The 21,939-nt window shown below is 33.7% G+C and overlaps 1 protein-coding gene across 13 annotated transcripts in view; it reads left to right on the top strand.

Moving 5' to 3' along the window:
• Erbb4 (erb-b2 receptor tyrosine kinase 4) overlaps positions 1 to 21,939 on the top strand; it is a 1,037,871-nt gene that overhangs the window by 520,035 nt on the left and 495,897 nt on the right. For all 13 annotated transcript variants that reach the window (XM_074071632.1, XM_074071639.1, XM_074071638.1 and 10 more), the window contains one exon: positions 18,679 to 18,865. In XM_074071632.1, the coding sequence (XP_073927733.1) occupies positions 18,679 to 18,865 (187 nt within the window). The remainder of the gene's footprint in view (positions 1 to 18,678; positions 18,866 to 21,939) is intronic.

Genomic DNA, 21,939 nt, shown 5'->3' with positions numbered 1-21,939 from the left:
TTTATATACTCTGACTGATACTGTGATCTGGAAACTTAGAAATCGATGGCTTTATGACTTTATCTAAGATAACAGTCATTTTCAGTGTATGATTTGAAATGTTCACTATATATGGACAAAAGCATAGCAGAACAATAAATATGACATATCTGCAATGTTTTGATTAAATAATAGTGAGTCAAAGCAATAAGAAACTGATGGGGTGAAACATGTGCAGTCATCTCTGTTCTGTATATATCGCATTCTACTCCAATTCATTAAAAATGCCTTTATTCTAACCATGGCCTTTTGGGGTCTTGGCTAAAATCTGAATTAAAGCTTACTTTCTTGATATTTTTCACATAAAAATTTGGGGAAGCAAAGCGATTCTTAGAAGAATGCTCCATTTGCTTCACTGCCAAGCACTAGAAAAACTATTTTTGTGAACTGTGCCCCCAAACCATTCATGGTTAAAGCTCGAAGGTTTTCTTTGAAACTTGTGCTGTACATCTGAGAAAGCAATGATGCTTAAAGGAATTTGGAATCTCAAGTTTGCAAGATGAAAAAAAACTTGAAGACTATTCAATTGGAAGGGAAATGTACAAGAAAATGACCTTTAAAAATAGTTTGACAATTTTATTATATCACTGTTGTTTGTAAGAAAATATGAATATTTCTCATAGATTTTATAGAATTTTAAAACATAATTAATACAATTTAAATATAACTATGTACCCTAAATGCAGTTTCAATAGAAATTGTTCGATAGTTTACCAGAATTTAGCTTGTTTCACATAGTTAAGATCACTACAGCAAAAGGTCTATTTATATTCTAAATTATTAACTTTAAGAAGCATTAGCATATTAATGAATTAGCTTATAAAATGATAAGTTGATAAATTCTATGTGTAATGATTACTTGAAGATTTTTAAATAGTAAAAAAATTACTAAGACAATATGCTCTAACTCTATGAGAAACTAGTATAACTGAATTCCAAATTATGGAAATTTAGGTTCCACTTGACTCTTTACTTTGGTGACAGATGACTTTGCATTGTATGGTAATTACCATTTTCAAAATGTTCTGCATAGCTATATCTCTACTTATCAATGAAACCTACTTTTGATCCTTCTGTAGGATGTTTTTTCCTGTTCATTTCTTATTAAAGCTAATGTGGCCATCATCTTGGGGCCATGCTCATAAATGTTCAAGCTGTTGCTATTTCTTTGGTTAATTCTCTACTTCATCAACCACTTTATGGCTGACAATGAGAAAATGAAGAGATGGAAATGTTTTTGCTTTCCCCTAATTGTATTATAATTTGTGGTTACATATTACTTCAAAATGTTCAAAATTGTGTATCACTTTCTGTAACATTTATATAACATGTTCTCCCTTAAATGTAACTACTTCAGAACTAAATATAGTGATCACTATATTTAATGATTTCAGATAGAATTTTGGTTTACTCATATAGAGATCCACAAACAAAACCTGGACTTGGCTTTTATAAAGACCTCATTAAATACTTACTGAATGAGGGAATAAGAAAAAGTATAGATAGTGTTTTGAATAAATTCAATAAAGATTTTGAGCAATTATCTCTTTTTAGGTTTAAAAATTCAGAAGCACATTCATGCATTTTTCTTCTTAACAACCCCTGGCATCAAAAGTCTGAGGTTATAAGTTAAAATGGCCCATTCAACTCAATTTAAGAAACAGTTAATAATTACTATTTATATAAGAAGTATAACATTAGGCACTATATAAGAGATTGCTACTAAAAATATGCAATTTGCTGCCTAAAGCTCATCACCTATTGTGTGAAGCAAATAAAATTATGTAATAATTGGATACTAATAACACTAAGATTCACTTTATCACTACAGGCATTCATTTGCTCTTAATTTTTTTTATTGTTGTACTGGTGGGAGTACATTGTGACATTTACAAAAGTTCTTACAATATATCAAAAATATCATATGTGAATCCACCCCACCCCCATCCATTATTCTCCCTTATCCACCCTCCTACCATTGCTGGAATAGTTTCAACAGATATCAGTTTTTCCATTTACATACATGTGTACTCAGTATTTTATTTGCACCATATTCACTTTTCTACACCCTTTCCCCACATCCTCCCCCTTCCACAAGTATCATCCCCCTCCCCCAACAGGACCTGTTTAGCCCTTCTGTTCTTTGATTATGTAAAAGAAAAAAAATGACATATTTATTTAAGAAAGCTACACATGGAGTTTCCTTGTAACATTTCCATGTATATAATGTATTATAACCCAAATTGGTTTACCTTCTGTTTTTCTTCTTTCTACCTTAGTCCCCTTTTTATGGTGGTATCAACAGGTTCAGAAATTCTATATTCATTTTTCTGTAGCGAGTACATCAACCATATTTACCTTCTTAACTTCCTTTTATTCTCCCCCTCTTGTATGTGACCTCCCCTTAGTGTGAACTGGTTTTCTCAGTACTGTATATTTGTATTAAGTCTATATTGCAAATATGAGAGAAAACGTGGCTTTTGGCCTTATGAACCTGGCTAACTTCACTTCAGATAACATTCCCCAGTTCCATCCATTTACCAGCAAATGACAAAATTTCCTTCTTCTTTGTGGCTAAATAAAATTCCATTGTATATAAATACCACGTTTTCTTAATCATATATATATAATTTTTTGTCAGTGCTGGGTATTGAAATTATGCCTTTATGCTGGCTGTGTGCCCTGAGTCATATCGTCAGTCCTTTTGCTTTTCATTTAGATATGGTCACATGTCTATGCCCTGGTTATCCTTGGGCTTCAATTCTCCTACCTCTGCCACCAAGTAGCTGGAATTACACGTGTGTACCACCATGCCTGGCTTGTTTTTAAGATCGAATCTTGATAAATTTTGACTTGGTTGGCCTCCAACCAGAATCCTCCTAGCTCTGCTTCCTACAAAATGTATTTTGCAGTTTTTATTACCCTTAGAAAAATGCAGGTATTGCTTTTTCATGTAGCATATTCAAAAAGTTTAATATGGTACTTAACCTATTGACTTGAAAATAAACAATCAATGGCTTTAAACATTAATATGAAATAGAATGTCTTCTAATTTTTGTAAGATTCCATCATCCTGCTGTTACTAGCAAGATGTTTTTTCGTTTCCATTTTAATGCTTAAAAAAAAATTCAAATGGTGGCCCACACTCATAATTCTAGTACTCTAAGCTCCGGCAGGAGAATCTCAGGTTTGAGGTGGATCTTGTATAAATAGACCCTACCTAAAATAAATCAAAACAAAACAACAACAACAAAAGAAACAAACAAAAATCCAAACAAACCAAAAGACCTAGCTAACTTACTAAATAAATTTAATAATGTTTTTAATGAGATAATTTAAAAAATTTGATGATAAAGTTGTATTTTGCCCTTTTTTCTTAAACATGAGTTTTTTAATATTTTATATAAATAAAAGTAATGTATTTCTCTAATTTTGTTTATAAAATTATGTAGAAACCTAGGACTTCTTAATTACATATTATATTCTGTGAGATTCAAGTTTCAAAACTACTTCCATTGTTTTGAATCTCAAATTAAAAAAATTTTTTTTTCTCTGGGAAAAAACTTTCATTTCTTGCTTTGAATTGCCTTATTACTTTAAAAACCTACATGTATAGGAATTTGGTTTATTTTAGATCTTTTACTTACACTTGGTCTGTGAAGTAAAATAATAAAGGTAGAGCTGTAACTTAGAGGAACTTCATACAACATCAGAGTATTTATTCAAATATGATCATTTCAAAAAAAGTATTTTTAAATATTGTGTATTTATATGTGTATATTAATGAGTATATTAATTTAAAAATAAAAAGTTTATATTGATCACTGAATCTAGCATTTATTAAAATTATTGCCAAAGATTTAAATTTTTTTTTCAAATAAGATATTTATTTTTATATCTCTCCTAATGTCTCTACCAGAATTTTTGGTAAGATACTGTGACTATTGATATTATGTCAGAAAACATAATATTTTCAATGTAACTCTTGGCCACAAAGCATTTTCACATACTTTCCCTCTTGTTTTTTCCCGTTTCGTAATATGCTAATGTCAATGCATTATTTTGTTGTAACATTTAACATTTTCATATTTAAATTAGATGACAAGGTACGTGCAAAGACTTTGCATACATGCGTAGGTAAAAGTCTATGTGGAGGAATTGTGGTATAGTTGAACAAGTCAAATTAGTTGTGATCTTTAACAAAAGATAAAGGGGGATAATGGTAATTAAATTTCATATGCTATATGAAAACATAGGCACAGTGCCAACTATACAGTGGGTTCTCATTAGAGAAATCTGTTCTGACAGGTGCTAGTGGTTTCAAGAACACTAATCGTAGTCCTAGTGTTGTAAGATACACCAGCAAAAGTTGATTTGAGCACTAGAAGAATGTCATTCTGCACAAGCTTAATCCCCATGACCTGATTTGTTTTTTCTGTCTTTTCAGACACTAACACTTTCCACAAAGGATCTGAGGTGAACATGTCACTGAAATGTACCTTACCAAGGATTATGTTTTATTTCTGTGTGTTGGTGGGTAGAGATTGTATCAGATGGTGGTGTTAGTGCTTGCTTAAGGAAATTAAGGGGGGATTAAGAAGAGCAGGCTGTAGCAAAGTGAGGCGGGAGAGAAAGATTTTTAGTGGTGAAATTTAAGGGTGTTAAATCAAATATTAAGTATTCCATCACTTTGTTGATACCAATTTTTTCTAAGATTCTTGTAGGTCATGAACTTAAAGCCTTAATGCATTTTATAGTTTAATATAATTATGAGAAAAAAACTGTTGAAATTCAGGAAATCATTTCATAATTTGCTGATTTAATGTTAAATGTGGTATTTTTGTGAAAGGGCTCTGTAAGCTGTGATGTGAATATAAAATGCTAATTTTGTGATGATGATGAAGATGATTGGGATGAAAGCAGTCAATGCTCACATTCCCACCCTGGAATATGAGAAAGCTATTGATGTCTCTGGTGCTAAGGAGCACATCATAAAATGGTACCTGCTCTGGGGAGTATAATCCAGTGTGTCAAACTCTGCTGAAACCTGGTGTGATTAATACATCCTTCTCTAAAAAGAAGGTGGTGAAGTTGACTTAGCAGAGAATAACAGTATGCATCTTTGTCCAGTTGGCACAAAGGGAATAATATAAATGTGAGTAACTAAAAAAATGATTACAAACATTTGTCTGCTCCACATGTAGCAAGTTGGGAAGAGATTGTTCATTTTTAAAATTTGTTTCTAACTGGGAAAAATTACAATTTTTATATTAAATATGCTTGGAGTACAGCTTACAGACTATAAAACATATTATCTCTAACAACAGATACTTTCTCAAAAAGAAAGGAGTATGTCTGTAATGGAAATCACTGACTATGTTATTTTTTAAATAAATTTTCTTGTAATAACATCTTAGACTTAATATCCCCAAGTTGTATTAGGCAAGGTTTTTAACAGAGAATGAAAAAAATCAATGTACAAACCTTTATACTGAGAAATAATTAAAGTGTTGGGGGAGGGAAAGAGAGAAAACTTATTCATGTGTAATTTCTCTTTATGAATAGATATTTATTTGTTCATTCACTTTCCATCCATACAGCTATTCCTAGCAGTCCTATCTGTCTACTTTTGTCTGCTTATAGTTTTGGCTCTGTATAACAATAAATTCAGTTTAAGACAGTAAATGTTGATATAAAAATGTTAGTGTAAATTTTCTTCAAAATGTATAAAAGCTTTAGAAATCACTAGTACACTAGCAGATGCTGATATGGTTTTTTGACTTCTGGAAAGCTCCCAAGGCAACTCTACAACCAATAAGTTTAAGCAGTTCCCTCAAATTAGTAAGCCTACTCAAAGGTTTGTCAACCTAGGAGTTGTTAACTTTGCTGAGTTGGGGGAGGGAAAGATAAGGGCTATCCAGATAATTCATGATGGTTATCATCCTACAAGGTCTTTACCCACTTCATACCAGTAGCACCGCCACTCCACAACCACAGATATCTCCAGGTATTGGCAAACATCTGGGGAGCAAAACTCTTCACTTGAGAACTCTGCTTTACACCTCTGTAAAGAATAGTATAACTTGACATCCCTAAATATATACAAAATCATATGTGTTGACATAATATATTTTTAAATTAACAACATATTAATCACACAGAAAAATATATCACACACATATCCTACTCTCCAGATTTTAAGAGTTCAGAAATAAGAAAAAGTTAGTTTAGCTTTCTTTTTTTTTTCCTTTTTCTTTTATTATTCATATGTGCATACAAGGCTTGGTTCATTTCTCCCCCCTGCCCCCACCCCCTCCCTTACCACCCACTCCGCTCCCTCCCTCTCCCCACCTCCCAATACCCAGCAGAAACTATTTTGCCCTTATTTCTAATTTTGTTGTAGAGAGAGTATAAGCAATAACAGGAAGGGACAAGGGTTTTTGCTGGTTGAGATAAGGATAGCTATACAGGGCATTGACTCACATTGATTTCCTGTGCGTGGGTGTTACCTTCTAGGTTAATTCTTTTTGATCTAACCTTTTCTCTAGTACCTGTTCCCCTTTTCCTATTGGCCTCAGTTGCTTTTAAGGTATCTGCTTTAGTTTCTCTGCATTAAGGGCAACAAATGCTAGCTAGTTTTTAGGTGTCTTACCTATCCTCACCCCTTCCTTGTGTGCTCTCTCTTTTATCATGTGCTCATAGTCCAATCCCCTTGTTGTGTTTGCCCTTGATCTAATGTCCACATATGAGGGAGAACATACGATTTTTGGTCTTTTGGGCCAGGCTAACCTCACTCAGAATGATGTTCTCCAATTCCATCCATTTACCAGCGAATGATAACATTTTGTTCTTCTTCATGGCTGCATAAAATTCCATTGTGTATAGATACCACATTTTCTTAAACCATTCGTCACTGAAACTAGATCCATGTATATCACCCTACACCAAGATTAACTCAAAATGGATCAAGGATCTTAATATCAGACCCCAAACTCTTAAGTTGATACAGGAAAGAGTAGGAAATACTCTGGAGTTAGTAGGTATAGGTAAGAACTTTCTCAATGAAACCCCAGCAGCACAACAACTAAGAGATAGCATAGATAAATGGGACCTCATAAAGCTAAAAAGCTTCTGTTCATCAAAAGAAATGGTCTCTAAACTGAAGAGAACACCCACAGAGTGGGAGAAAATATTTGCCAACTATACATCAGACAAAGGACTGATAACCAGAATATACAGGGAACTTAAAAAACTAAATTCTCCCAAAACTAATGAACCAATAAAGAAATGGGCAAGTGAACTAAACAGAACTTTCTCAAAAGAAGAAATTCAAATGGCCAGAAAACACATGAAAAAATGCTCACCATCTCTAGCAATAAAAGAAATGCAAATTAAAACCACACTAAGATTCCACCTCACCCCTGTTAGAATAGCCATCATCAGCAACAACACCAACAACAGGTGTTGGTGAGGATACAGGGAAAAAGGAACCCTCTTACACTGTTGGTGGGAATGTAGACTAGTACAATCACTCTGGAAAAATATTTGGAGGCTACTTAAAAAGCTAGACATCGATCTACCATTTGATCCAGCAATACCACTCTTGGGGATATACCCAAAAGACTGTGACACAGGTTACTCCAGAGGCACCTGTACACCCATGTTTATTGCAGCACTAGTTTAGCTTTCGATAGCCAAAAGTTCATACAGTATTTGGGAAAATTATCTCCACAGATTTGTGCCTTATCTTAGTTACTGACAACTTCATCTATCAAGTCTCCCAAATAAAATACTTCAGTCATTTCCTACTGGTTATTGTTCCTCAGTCCCCATACCCAGAAAATTACTAAATTATTCATTATTCTACCTCAGAGAGATGGCTTGAATCTCAACTCTGTCTATTTTGTATTCACTGTGTTCATCATCTCTTGCTTGGCAAGAATTTCCTAACTTCTCTCTGTCTTCCAGCCACTCAGCACCACATCCCATTTTTACATTGCAACTGGGGAGATAATTGAACAAACTAAACAAATTGCAGCCTAATTTCTCTGCATAAGTTGCTACTAACTCCTCAGTGCCTGGCATACATTCTGAATTCCTACATTCCCTATTCCCAAATTAGTCCCCTGTCCTGCTTGCCTCATTTTACAATCAGGGGTCTTAGACCTGTGAATAGCAATAGGTCTATAAACGTATTAACAGGTCCAGTAAATATATTATTCCTCTGTCTGCATTGCACACGTGTTCCTCACTAATATTCAGTTCTTAAGTTTGAGTAGAGAGAATCTAATAGTGAAGAGTATTATGCAATCTGAAATTGCTTGCTTCCTAGCTTCTGATGGGAAGTGGCAAGATGTGGAAAAACAAGGGACATTTTTATGTCCTTCCTTACACCTTATAACTTCTTTTTATACCTTTACACTGTAAATTTATACACTGAAAACTTCACAAAACAAATGAAGTGCCTGAACCCTTTTCACTGTATGACAGAAATAGACCTTTGCTCCTTGCTCTACTTGATCCCAATCTCAAACACTTTTATCCCCCAAAGTAACCACCATTCGTACTTCGATACAAATTGCTTTCTTGAGTTTCTTTATTGTTTTTAATCATCTAAGCATGCATTCTTAGACACGCTAAGACCCCTGTAATTTGGTCTTTCTCATTTTTAGATTTTTTGTAAAATTTCTTTGAAGTCTTTTGTTGTAAAATCCTCTTCTCTCCTTTCTTCATTATAATTAACCAATTCAAAGACCTGGGATATTTTTCTGTAGAAATTTGTAAAGCCTAGGTCTTATTAATTGTATACTCATGGTAGAGTTTAACGTGTTCCTCAGTATTCTGTATTTCTCACAAAATGGCAGCTGTTTTCAGAGGCTATCATACTCATGTTCAATCCCATTGATTCCCATTGATGAAACCATAAGTAGTGGTGTGTTCATTCATTAGGAGGCATGTCATGTCTTCTTGTTATCATCCAGAACAAGTGTCTGAGATTTTTAGCCTGTTCGCCAGTGAACAAGTTAGTCTGTCATTTGTGTTGGGAGAAGACATAAAGCTCCATGAAAGTACTTCATGTTTACATTGATTTCCATTCCTCCTGAGGACCAATCCCATCGGGATGGAGAAGGATGAAAATGTTGACACCATATGCAAGATGGATTTGTGTCACAGTTAAGGGACTAATAACTTACAAAATCCCAATCTTTGAAGGGAGATACTAATAAATTACCCTCTGCCAGGAAAAGGAAACTATCTTTACAATACTGTTTAGTTAGTATACAATCATTCTTAAAGAAATTATCCAGAGCAAAATCTGATAGAAGCCATGTAGAAATGCCGTGAAGAGTTGCCTCCCAACAATTTTCACTAATGTTGTGATGAGTTTATTGTAACTAGTCATTGATGCTGTATACCTAGAATCATTAATTAGTTCATTTCTAAGGAATTTCAGAATGGTAATGTTCTAATTTTTAAAATAAATGTTGTTTAAGGAAAGTTTTAGACTTATAGGAAAATTATGAATAAAATCTAGCATTACCCAATTTCCACTATTATTAATATAATTTATAGTATATTTGTTATAATTAATGAATTAATATTGGTTGAAAGTCCAATTTTAACACTTATTTTTCACTTAATAGAGTGTTTCATAAAGACATATTGCCCTATATTCACTGATTGTTTGTGTCTCCATAAAATTCCTATGTTGAAACCTAATGATAAAGAGCAATATTTGAAGATAAGGTCTTTGGGAGGATTAGGTCATGCCAGTGGAGTCCTCATGAATGAGAATTAAGTGACCTTTGAAAGAGAACCAAGAGAAATTCCCTTCTGCCATGTGAAGACACAGCATAAAAGATGGTCTTTATGAAGCAGGAAATGAGCTATCATCAGACAGTCAATTGTCCAGTCCCTTTGTTGTGTTTGAACATGGAGTTTCCCTCCAAAAGTCTTATGTATTGAAGCGTTGGTCCACAGCTAGTGTTGCTATTGATATGTCAGTAGATTCTGAGGACTCTAACTTCATCAATGGATTAATACATTGATGAATACATAGCTGAATTGGCCATTAGCAGGTAGGGGTTAGTCAGAGGAAGTAGTCATTGGGGGTGTGCCCTTGAAGGGTAAATCTTTTCTCCAGACCCTTCCTTGTTCTCTCTGATTCCTGGCTGCTGTGAAGAGAGCAGCTTTCCTACACTATGCCCTTCTTCCATGATAATTCTACTTTGCCACAAACCTAAAAACAGTGGAACCTGCTGAAAATTGACTGAAACCTGTGAAACTATGAACCAAATCTTTCTTCCTCTAAGTTGCTTATCTCAAGAATTTTGAAACACTAATGAAAAGCTATCTGAAACAGTCATGATCATTGACTTCCTAGCATCTAGAAATGTGAGAAAAAATTATGCTGTTTATAAGCTACCTAGTATGGGATAGTTTGTTATAGCATCCCAGATAGAATATGGAATAACTTTATAACAAGGTGGATACTTGGTGCATGAAGTTTTAAATAAATGTGTGAAGAAATAAAAATGCAGTTGTTAGTTATCAAGTCATTCTAAATCTGTCTCAGCTGAGTCCTGTTTTTTCTCAGTGCTAATCTTCCATAAGATAACCAACCAAGGGAGTAGGGAATATCTTTGTTTTTTCCCAACCACTGTGTCTCCATTACCTTGGAAATAACTCTCACATAGTAGGTAGATAATGAACATTGGTGGAATAAATAATTGGGTGTATATTAAGGACTTTTTGAAGGAAGGGAAGAACATATTTATTAAGTACTTACTATGTGCCAATTGTTTTTATTTATTTTTTATTTTACAAATTAAACCAAAACAATTCCTTAATTTCTTTTCATTGCAAAAAGCCCAGGTTCAGTCAAGTAATATGACATAGCCATATAACTAAGAAGTGACTCCCAAAATTTAAAGTATTTGCATTTTTGGTGAACCCATTCAATATTTAATCTGTTAGTAAGAGGACAGTGTGGTCACATTTGCATTGTGAATTTATGTACAGTATCTTATTTGATACTGAAGTCTGTTTGAAAGTCCCCTCTTTCTTAACACTTAAGAGAATGCTGGTTCTCCAACTTCTAGGCAGTTTTATAGGGATACAATTTTGACATACTTTGCCTTTAGAAATAACTGAACCATTCTACAGTTACTTTTGATATATATTCTTTCCTAGAAACTTTGGAAAAAAGTGTTATTCTTAAATTAAATTTTTTGCAATGGATATTATTTTAAATGGGGGAATATATGTGACCATATTTTGAAAGAAATTGGAATTTTGATCTCAGAAATAAGCAGATCTTAGTGGGACTTTTTGCTCATCTTTATGAAAGTATTTCCTCCACTTTTTGTCTGTATCACTGCCAGTAAGTTATTTCAACTTGGTTTCTTCATCTATAAAACAGAAATCTTACTGAATTCAATGTGATCAGAATATCAGATAAATCACATAAAAATGTCTCGCAGACAAAAAATAAGATAAATGAAGTAATATCATCATTAGGAGCAGTGCATAACTGCTTAGAAACTAGTTATTTGCACAAGGATACTTAAATATGGAAAACATTTTAATTTACAGTCCACAAGTCCTTGACTCAATTTACATTTGTAGTCTTTATTATTCCCAAAGAATTCCTGCTCTGTGTGTTTGAGCTGGACATTCAGAACATCGTTAAGTAATATGAGAACTTTGTTGGCTTGGAAATGACCAAGGAAAGTATTTGTTCTTTATAAATTAATTAAGCCTTTTGTTTTGTGTTTTTATGACCAAATATTTCGGCAGATAGTAAAGTGTATCTTGGCATCTTGTCAAATGTAAGCCTGATGCTTTGACTCTCCTGTTTCTGAAATTGCTCACCCTTTTCATTTAAAAAGAACAGCAGACTAGTCACAGAAGCAGTCACCTCTAACTTCTGAGTCTACAAGGGCCATTTCACATATGCTTTTCAATGCAGGCAGCTGTTGTCAAACATCATTTCACGAAAGTCTATTTTCCTCTTTTAAATTTTGAGTGGGAGTAAAAAAATCACATTTATAAAAGACCTCAAACATGAAACTGTCATTTCCAATTGCAGATTGAAATGGTACCAAGCAGTTTTCTCATCTAAACTTTGGTGATTCATAGTTATTCCTCTAGAAATAGGAAAACACATTTTTATATATGTATGCAACAGAGAGAACACATTAAAAAAGGATTCTGGATTCATAAAAGAAATGAAAACTAATACTGAGAACCAATATGAACCAAGTATTTTGTTAAGTAACTGTGTTAGTCAGTTTTTTGTTGCTATGACAAAATATTTGAGATAAAACACTTAAAAAGAAGAAATGTTTATTTTTGTTGGTGTTTGGTTTCAGAAGTTTTAGTCCATAGTCAATTGTTCTCATTGCTTCAAACCTGTGGCAAGCTGGACATCATGGCAGGGAGTGGATAATGGAGCAAAGTTGCTCACATCATGACATCCAGGAAGCAGAGACAGAGAGAGGAAGGGGTCAGGGGAGAATATATACCTTTCAAAGGCATGCCCCAGTGACCTAGTTTCTCCATATAGGCCCTGCCTTCTAAAGTTTCCACCACCACCAATATCTCATAAATTATTAATCCACTATGTATTGCTAATGAGAACCCCCATGATCCAGTCAATCCTCTGAGCACTCCTCTGAGCACTGATGAACTGTAGATCCGGCCTCTGAAACATTTTAGATCTAAGCTCTACCTGCAACATATAATGATTTACTTTGGAAATTCATGTTAGATTATTAGTGTTCCCATTTTATAGATTATGAAATTAAGCCACAGAAGGATTAAGTAATTTACCCAACATAACATTGTTAAATGCTGTCATGTAGACTAAGGCAGTTTATTAGTCTGCTTAGGCTGTCCCAACAAACATTTATTACCTCACAGATTGGGAGTCTAGAGGTGTGAGATCAAGGTGTCAGTAGGACTGATTTCCTCTGATATCTGTCTCCTTAGCTTGTAGACAACCATCTTCTTCCTGTCTTCGCATAGTCTTCCCTCAGTACTTGTCTATGTTCTTCTTTCCTCTTCCTAGAAGTGCATCAGGCACATTTGATTAAGGATCTCTCTAATAACCTCAGGTACTGTGGGTTAACATTTTATCATGTGGGTTTTTTTGGGGCGGGTCATAATCTGATCTATAATAGACACTTCTGAGTCTGCAGCTTTATATACTATGTAGTATCAATTGTTTAATCAATTTTAATATCAAGTGCATAGATGAATTTTTAATAGTAGGAATTTTTTGAATAGTGAAACAAAATAGAAATATGTATATGATTATGTAAATGGGCATACTGAAGCTCACAATTTAATTTGTATGATCCATTAAAATATTTTTAAACAATTTAAACAGCAAAAATTTTGAGCAAGGAATGGTTCATGAATTGGGCAGCACTCAGAACCAGGACCAGTTCTGATGGTTCCATCTAGTAACATGAGTGGTATTTATATACTGGAAGAGGAAGTCACTCATCGAAACAGCTAGCTTGGTCATAGCTCCACTTTTGCTTTTTTTGGGCGTGGTGTGCTAAGGCATTTGCTGTACATAGGCGTAATTTCATCAGTTGGCATCCTGTGATTGAGCTCAATTCAGATTGGCTCAGACTCAGCTCCTTTTTTAGAAGAAGAAATTCTTAGTTGCAGTTTGTTTTCAGTTAGGTCATACTTTGCTATGAAGGAACTCAAAGTAGGGAGGTAACTTTAACTCAAATTTAATTTAATTTAACAAACTTAACTCCAGGGTAGCAAGTCTATGATTATGATACAGAGTTGTGGTCACATAACATCAGATGAAAGGCCAATTGGAAACATTGAACTTAAGGGGGACTATTAAGAATTCTCCACAGCAGCAAGGAAATGAGTTACTACTGGAGAGGTGAATGAAGTACTCCTGTTTTCAATGGGTCTGAAATTGTTCACACCTAAGAAGTCATGGGCTGAGAGCTGGCTAAGTGGCCAGGGATCAATAAATGGGCTCTATATCCTTGGGAATCATGACCAAGCACTAGTACCTGAGAGGCTTGCTAGCCATGGCTGAAGTTTAGCAATTTTTTTTTTCCCTTGGGAAGACTGGGATCAAATTTTCTGTCCCTTCAGTATTATTTCATTCTGTGTATAATGAGCATGAATTCTACTCTTCTACAGTCAGGTACATGATATCTCATATTATTCTATTTTTCCAAATCTAATTAGATCAGACTTTCAGCCTGTGCTTGCCAGGATGGCCTAAGTATCGGAGTTTTTAAAGGGTGGAAAACTGAAAGTAGAATTCCAAAGCAAAACCCAATATTGCTAAAAGCAGTAGGAATATGTAATGTTTGTTATATGCTTATTAATTTTTTCTGGTAAAATGTCTTAATAGTATGACATAATTAAAAATGTTCTCTGATTTAGATATTCCAAGACATGATGGGAGGGGCAGGGACAGAAATTAATTGCCTAGGGAAAGTTAATGGAAAATCTTACTGATACAGAGGCCACAATTTGCTACTACATTTGTCACCGTCAGAGAGCACATAAATTCTGTAGTCATTACTAGAGGAGAGCATTTTCAACCCCTCCCTCATTACTCCCTGCCACCAGAGTTCTCAGTTTCTTACTCTTCTCTACTGATGTGTCTACTGACCAGACTACTATATTTGTGGATGTCCTGACTAGTGGAATACATTAACATTATTTGTGGATGATATCTAATGGGTTTTGAGTATATATGACACTGGAGTAGAAGTTTATAATTCAGAACTTTCTTGACTTATTGCAGAAGGTTTTTAAAAATAAGAGTATTTTCTTTATATTAAAAAAATACATGGCTTTGATGCATAATTTGAATAGGAAAAACATTAGAAAACAGTCTTACACGCTTAGCCAAGAATATATAATTGCTTTTAGTCTGCATTATGTTGTTTCTAAACACTGACTAAATATTCAGAAATTGTGAAGTAGGACAATCACTTAAATGTTAAAATAGATAAAAGAGCATTCAGAGAGCATCACCCATTTGTATTAAGGAGCAGTTAGGAGAAAATCAACTCAAAAAATAAATAAAGGAGTTGTATCAAATTTAAAAACAATAGTTGTTTAAAGAGTTGTCAAAGGAAGTGGAAACAAAAATAATAAAGACAGACTTTTCTGGAATTATCTACAGATAGACAGGTAACTTAGTGAATCAGTGCCATCTCATCTGATCTTTGAATGACATCCATTATAAATCCCAGGGAGTTTATAACTGGATTTCATAATTTTTCTAAAATATTATAACCATGAAAAATTTTTATTAAATTTCTTTTCACTTGCAAAAACCATATTTTTTCATCTAAGTTTAATACTAATATGGTATGGACAGGTGAGGATTCTTTTTCATTTTCCATCTCTCTTGATTTCTATCACTGAATGCCATAGGCAAACCAAATTGTCTCTTGGATTACAAGAGTTCCTAAACATTTAAGGCTTCAACAACCTTTGACAGTATTCACTCCTTGAACAAGGCAGGTTTAGAAATATTCATTGACATATACTAGTCTTACTGAGCAGGAGCTTCCTGCAGGTGGAGAAAGGTATATCTTAGGTGGGTGTTCGCCATTCATTTGATAAAATAGGCAGAGTTTCTGCACTAAACTGTAGTGACCCAGAACCAAACTCCAGGTTTGTTCTGTGCTGGGCTTTCTGATGATTTCTGTTTACTACTATGGACATAAATAATGATTGTATTCTTCATACAACATTTTCTTTTATTAGCAAGTTCAGAAAATTATTTTCTACGGAAAACAATGTTTAAAAAGACTTAAACATTGCTTTCTACTTTTCAATTCCAGTCTATTCAATAACCATTACTGAATATCTTTTCAGTGCAAGGTACATAAAGACCTATAATATGCACACAAAAATTATAAAAAGCCATTCATAAGGTTTAGGAATAAATTGCAAATTGCAAAGATAATGTATGGGAATATTGAATATTATATGACAAAGATTAAAACCAATAGTTCTTATATAATAATGTTTTAATTATTCATTTTCACTCAACTGTTCCCAGATAGTTCATTTGGCTGGTTATTATCAGAAATATTGTTTGTAGCAGCTAGTATCTATTAAGTCTTTACTGTTTTCCTGAGATTTTTCTTACATCTTCTAACCCTTGAAACAACTTTATATTTGAGATATTGCTATTTTTTAAGTTGGAAGAATTGATGGTCTTTGAGGTTTAACAACTTGATCAAGCTCACAGAGCTAACTACACAGGCTAGCTTTGAGGCTAAATTTGCCTGGGTGAGAAATCCCACATTTCTTACATTATATTTTCCCATTGCAAGTCTGCAAATTTGAAAGTTGTTTTTATTCAAAGAAAATGTTCAGAAATGGTAAAAATGTCATGTTACTGAAGTTCTTCCTGATGTCTTAAAAGAGTGGAACAATAATTGACAAGATTCTAACACTTAATTTACACTTTTAGATATTAATTCCCTTTACTCAGATCTGCCAACATTAGCTCAAACCATATTATTGACTCATTTTGAGCTTTAAGCAAACAACTATTATTGTATCCTATAATTTTTGAACTATTTCAAAATATGTGTTCATAGAAAGCATTTGAGGATACCTGAGAACAATTTGACTACGGATACAAGAAAACTGGAATCATTTGGGAACTGCAGGGTTAGGGTAATGATCTAGAAGTGGGGAGTACGGACTCTACATAAACATTTATCTTGACACATGGATGGCCTAGTAAAGATAAGGTGGCCAAAGAAGGACCAGAGAACTCCAGAAATAACTTTGAAATTTCATTGTTTGACTTATTTTCTTAATGGATCTTGTCTAGATTCAATTAGAATACATTATAAGAAATCAGTAGTAGACACAGGTAGCTTTATTGCAATAATCTAGATGAAGAATGATGGTGGGTCAGATGGTAGCAATGAATGGCATATGAAGTGGCTGAATTGCTTATCATTTTGAAAGTAGAACTGGTAGGTTGGATAATATTTGTTGTGTGAAAGGAAAGTGATATGTAATCTTAATGTCCTGGCTCCAAATCCAGAAAGGATGGCTTGTCTTCAACTGAGCTAAGCAAGACTGTTGGAGGGATGGGGGAAGAACGATAGAAGTTCAGTTTTTGACAGGTGCACTGGAAAAGTAATACGCTTTTGGATGTCCAAGATAGTCATCTAAGTGAGGATATGAGTGGACATATGAGTCTGGAGTTTAAAGGAGAATCTAGAGATGAAAGTTTGGAAATAAACTTGAAACTGGATAAGATCATATAGGGGTAAAAATAGAGAAAATAAAAAAGGAGTGAACACTGTGGCAACGACAATTAAGAGGTTTAAAATTATATGAAATTGATACTCAGGTAATAGCAAACACAACAGCATTTCTGTCTTTTTTATTTATTTTTTTAAACAAGGTCTTGCTGTATTGCCTAGTCTAATCTGGAACTCTCTGTATAGCCCAAGCCTGACCTCAGAATCACCATCCTGCCTCTGACTCCAGAGTGCCTCGACTCCCAAGTGCTGGGGTTACAGGCATGTGACAAAAAATAATTAATTTTTTATTAACACATTTGTAAATATGTGATTTTGAGCATCTTACTGAAGAAATGGAACTTTATACTGGACACAATGGCTTAAACCTATAACCCCGCTGCAAGGGAGGCAGATATTGGGAACATCACTATTCAAGGTCAGGCTGAGCAAAAAGTTAACGAGAGCCCATCTCAATCAATAAACCAAGCATAATATTCCACACCTGTGATGCAAGCTATACAGGAGGCCACAGGTCCAAGAATAGCCCAGGCAAAAATATGAGACACTACCAGGACTGGGAGTGTGACTAAAGTGGTAGAGCACTTGCCAAGCAAGCAACTCAGGAAGCCCCGAGTTCAAACTCCAGTAACCCCTCCCCCAAAAAAGTGTAACTTTAGATGAAACAGAAAGCCTTTGATATGATAGTGTCTTAATTTAAAATGTACCACAAAACTTTGAGTGATTACCTCATATTAGACACACCTGAATTAAATAATAGAAAATTTAAAAATGTGATGAATTGAGACAATACTCAGTTTTTTTAATACTTGCTGTTTATAAATGCATTCCCCAGAGATGTATAAGGCTAATGTAGCACGAAGCCCCAATATAGTAGTTGTTTTACTTTGTCCCAAAGACTACAAACTAATGTAGCTTGGTTTTATTTATGGTACATTTATCAATTTGCATTTTCAGGTGAAGTTTGATTTATGGGTTATGTGTACTTACCTCATCATAGTCTGTCAATGAATGAGAACTTTATTCTTTTAACTGTTTTCAAATTGTCAGTCGGTCTCATAAAACAGTCTATTATTTTATTAAAAGCACATTTATGATTTTTGAAAAAGAAATACAACTTATACTTCCAATGAGATTCCAGCCCTTTGTGATCATGTATTATCAAGGAAATGTGAAAATGAATGTCGTGTGGAATAAGAATACGGTGTGGAAATTTGTGTATTAAATTAGAAGCTGAAAATTAGAGCTAAATAACTCATTTTTATGAAAGTGACACATATACATACTAACACATTAGTTTTAATTTTTTTAACCCAGGCAATGTTTATATTTTTTTCAGTCTATTCGAGAAGTCACAGGATATGTATTGGTGGCTCTTAACCAGTTTCGTTACCTGCCTCTGGAGAATTTACGCATCATTCGTGGAACAAAACTTTATGAAGATCGATATGCTTTGGCAATATTTCTAAACTACAGAAAAGATGGAAACTTTGGACTACAAGAACTTGGATTAAAGAATCTGACAGGTAAGGAAAGCATCCTAAATAGCAAATACTTTCATTATCAATATAATGTAATATATACATTCATGTATATATAGATGGAACACTCCAAGTCATTTAAATATCTGCTATATATTCATTTTATGAGAAATGATGCCTCTGCGGTGCCTTTATTTGTATTTAGAAATTTTGTAAGTGCAGTTTGAAAGATACCAGAATACTGTATCTCAGCTGAACAGAAGTGCACTCGAAAGAGATGCTCAGTGACTGAAAAGTGAGATAGGAAGAATGCTGCCTGGTGGTCTCAGGTGAACAGTGGACCATTTCTTTACATGTCTGCAAAACACTACAGCTTTCACTCCTGTCAGAGCTCACCAATACCCATCATTTTATCCAGTTCTACTAATCTTTAGTTTTTTGCACAATCATCTTAGTTTTGGAAAACATGTCTAATTTATGCAGTTTCATTTTGTCTTATTTAGTAATTCACTGAATGCCACAAGTGATTCTTTCTCAGAATGCTACAATATCATCAGAATGACATTTTCTCCCTGAGATTTTAGTTATATGATGCTAGCAACCTAGAATTATCATTGTGCCACAAAGAACACTTTGTAGGAACTGATATCTTTACAGTTCATGCCACTCAGTGTTTGTAAAGCTCTGGTGAAGAACTTTGGGGTATAAAGTCTCTAATCATGAATTTTGCTAAGTACATCTGTGCCTATCAATGGAATAAAGTAGTTCACACTGTTAGTTTGTTCTAAATTAAGATTATCTGTATATTTTGCATCTAAATATGTAATAATTTTATATGTAGTTGAAGTCCACTCAGTGTTAATGTTTCTTGATATTGAAAAATTAAACACTTTGGAGGTATAGCCTTAAAATATTAAGTAAAAAACTAGATTAATATTGTCAGATATTGAGTTTTTATTATATTCACAGTGAAATATACAGTTTAAAGTTAGAAATAGTTTCATAGTTAGACAGACATGTGACTCAAAATCAGGATATTTTGGGTAAAGAAAGGAATACTGATTATGTTATTTATTTAGGATTTGATTGCTATAGAATTGATGAAATAATGGTAAATGCAAATTGTTTCAGAATTTATAGATTCCTTCATCAACAGTTTTACTTTTCTTCATTTCAAAGATAGTTTTCCTATTGAAGATTGGGGCTTTTGACTAAATTGCTACTTACATGTTGGTAATGATAGGAGAAGGAACTTTGGAAATGAAATGGGTAGAAAAAAGCTGAATGACTGAAATTAGGAATCTAAAAATAATATGATCCAGTTAAACTTGCCTAGGAAGCATTGGGCGGTTTTTCATGTTTTTCCTCTGATTGATATCTTTAAAAAATGATTACACTTCTTCTCAAAGTTTTTATAATATTTGAATCTTATTATTCCATATGATATGGTATTTGAAGAACTTTCCCCTAGATAAAATTGGTCTTCAATAGTTCTCATATTTATTTCCACATTTAGCTTCAGTATTACTAAAATATTTACTAAAGGTATTCAATTAAAATTATGCCACCTTTAAATGTACCTAAGCTATAAGTTCACACTACACAATACATATAATTGTGAAGTTACCTTTTGTCACACCAAAAGGTAGCACTATTATTTCAAAATTTTATCCTATACTTTCTCAGAAAAGTATATTTTCTGGTGTATGTGGAGATGGGTAATTAGTTAATATTAAGTTGATTATTTAGAGAAATCTATATTTGTTCAAGAGTTATTACTTTCTTTTTCAATGTGAATTAAAGAAATTAAATGGTGGAAAAGTTAGGAAATATTGAACATTGTTCAGATACCTTATTTATGAGGTAGTTGACGATATGCTAAAATTGTTCTGTAAGAGAGTCTAGCTAGGATCATTAAAGCTATTTTAGGTGATCTGATGGGTTTTATAACTCCAAATGTGGGAACCTGCAGTCACATAGTAGATGTGACTGGGTTTCTGTGAAAGAATGTGAGGAAGGATGGAATGCATCTGTTTACATGAAGAGGGATTTAGAATAAGTTTTACTTTATAGAGGCATCTTAAAGATGTTAGTGTTCAGGGTAACCTGATTGAAACAACAAATAGACATTGCAATTTGATTAGGTAAGATTGTTCCTGTAATTTGGAAATATATTTGTTACATGTTGTTTACATGTTACAAAAAGTAGATTGATAATTTAAAAAATAATTTTTATGTTATATTAATTTCAGGTTATCGAGCTTGCCCTCACTATAGTCTCAATAGAAAAACCTACTTACTAGTCAAATGCTTCACTTCACTAACCTACCATAGTGTATTAAATTTTTAACTCAGTTGTTAAAGGACCATCAAAATCAACATTATCTTGAAACGTGTCAGAAATGCAAATTCTTAGGCCTCACCTGAGCACTACTAAATGAGAAACTCTGGGGGGTGGGACCCATCATTATGCAGTTAAATATCTCTGGGGTGATTCTGATTAGTAAGGTTCTAGAAACACTATTCTGATTAATTGCAGATATGTTACCAGGAAGTGGCAGCACAATATCTAGTTAACCTCTTCACACTTATTTGATTCACAAGTAATGTTCATTCATTTTTCATGTTATTGAGTGAAGGGAAAGAATGGGACAGAGCAGCAAAGTTTTTGATTGAATGACAAGAAATTACAACCAAAGTTGGGGTCAGAATAAACAAAACCTACAGTGATGGATAGAAATGTGTGTATTAAGTGTCTCTGAGATAAGGAAGATGCAAAAACAAACACTGGTGTCACCATTTTGCCCAATACTGACTTTATATAATAAACCATTGGAGGAAAATAATAATTTATGGCAAATTTTCTTATTAAGTAAAATTTTGAGAAAAAATAAACAGTAATTGTAGGAGTGAGAAATATGTAGTGTTATAACAAAGAATTTTGAGATTAAGAATTCAAGGCTTTGCATTGTTGACATTAGATAGCGTGCTACTGGAACAGCACATTTGCTTTCTGCAGACTTTCTCTGATCTGTGTATAATGGGTGCTCAGTTAGCATGAGGACTGTCATACAGTGGTTGATGTCTTAGTGCTCTTTGGACATTATATGAATTTATTT

This window comes from Castor canadensis, chromosome 4, assembly GCF_047511655.1.
Source record: "Castor canadensis chromosome 4, mCasCan1.hap1v2, whole genome shotgun sequence".
Lineage (NCBI taxonomy): Eukaryota > Metazoa > Chordata > Mammalia > Rodentia > Castoridae > Castor > Castor canadensis.
Note: the sequence above shows the minus strand (reverse complement) of the source record. Positions and strands in the feature narration are given on the sequence as shown.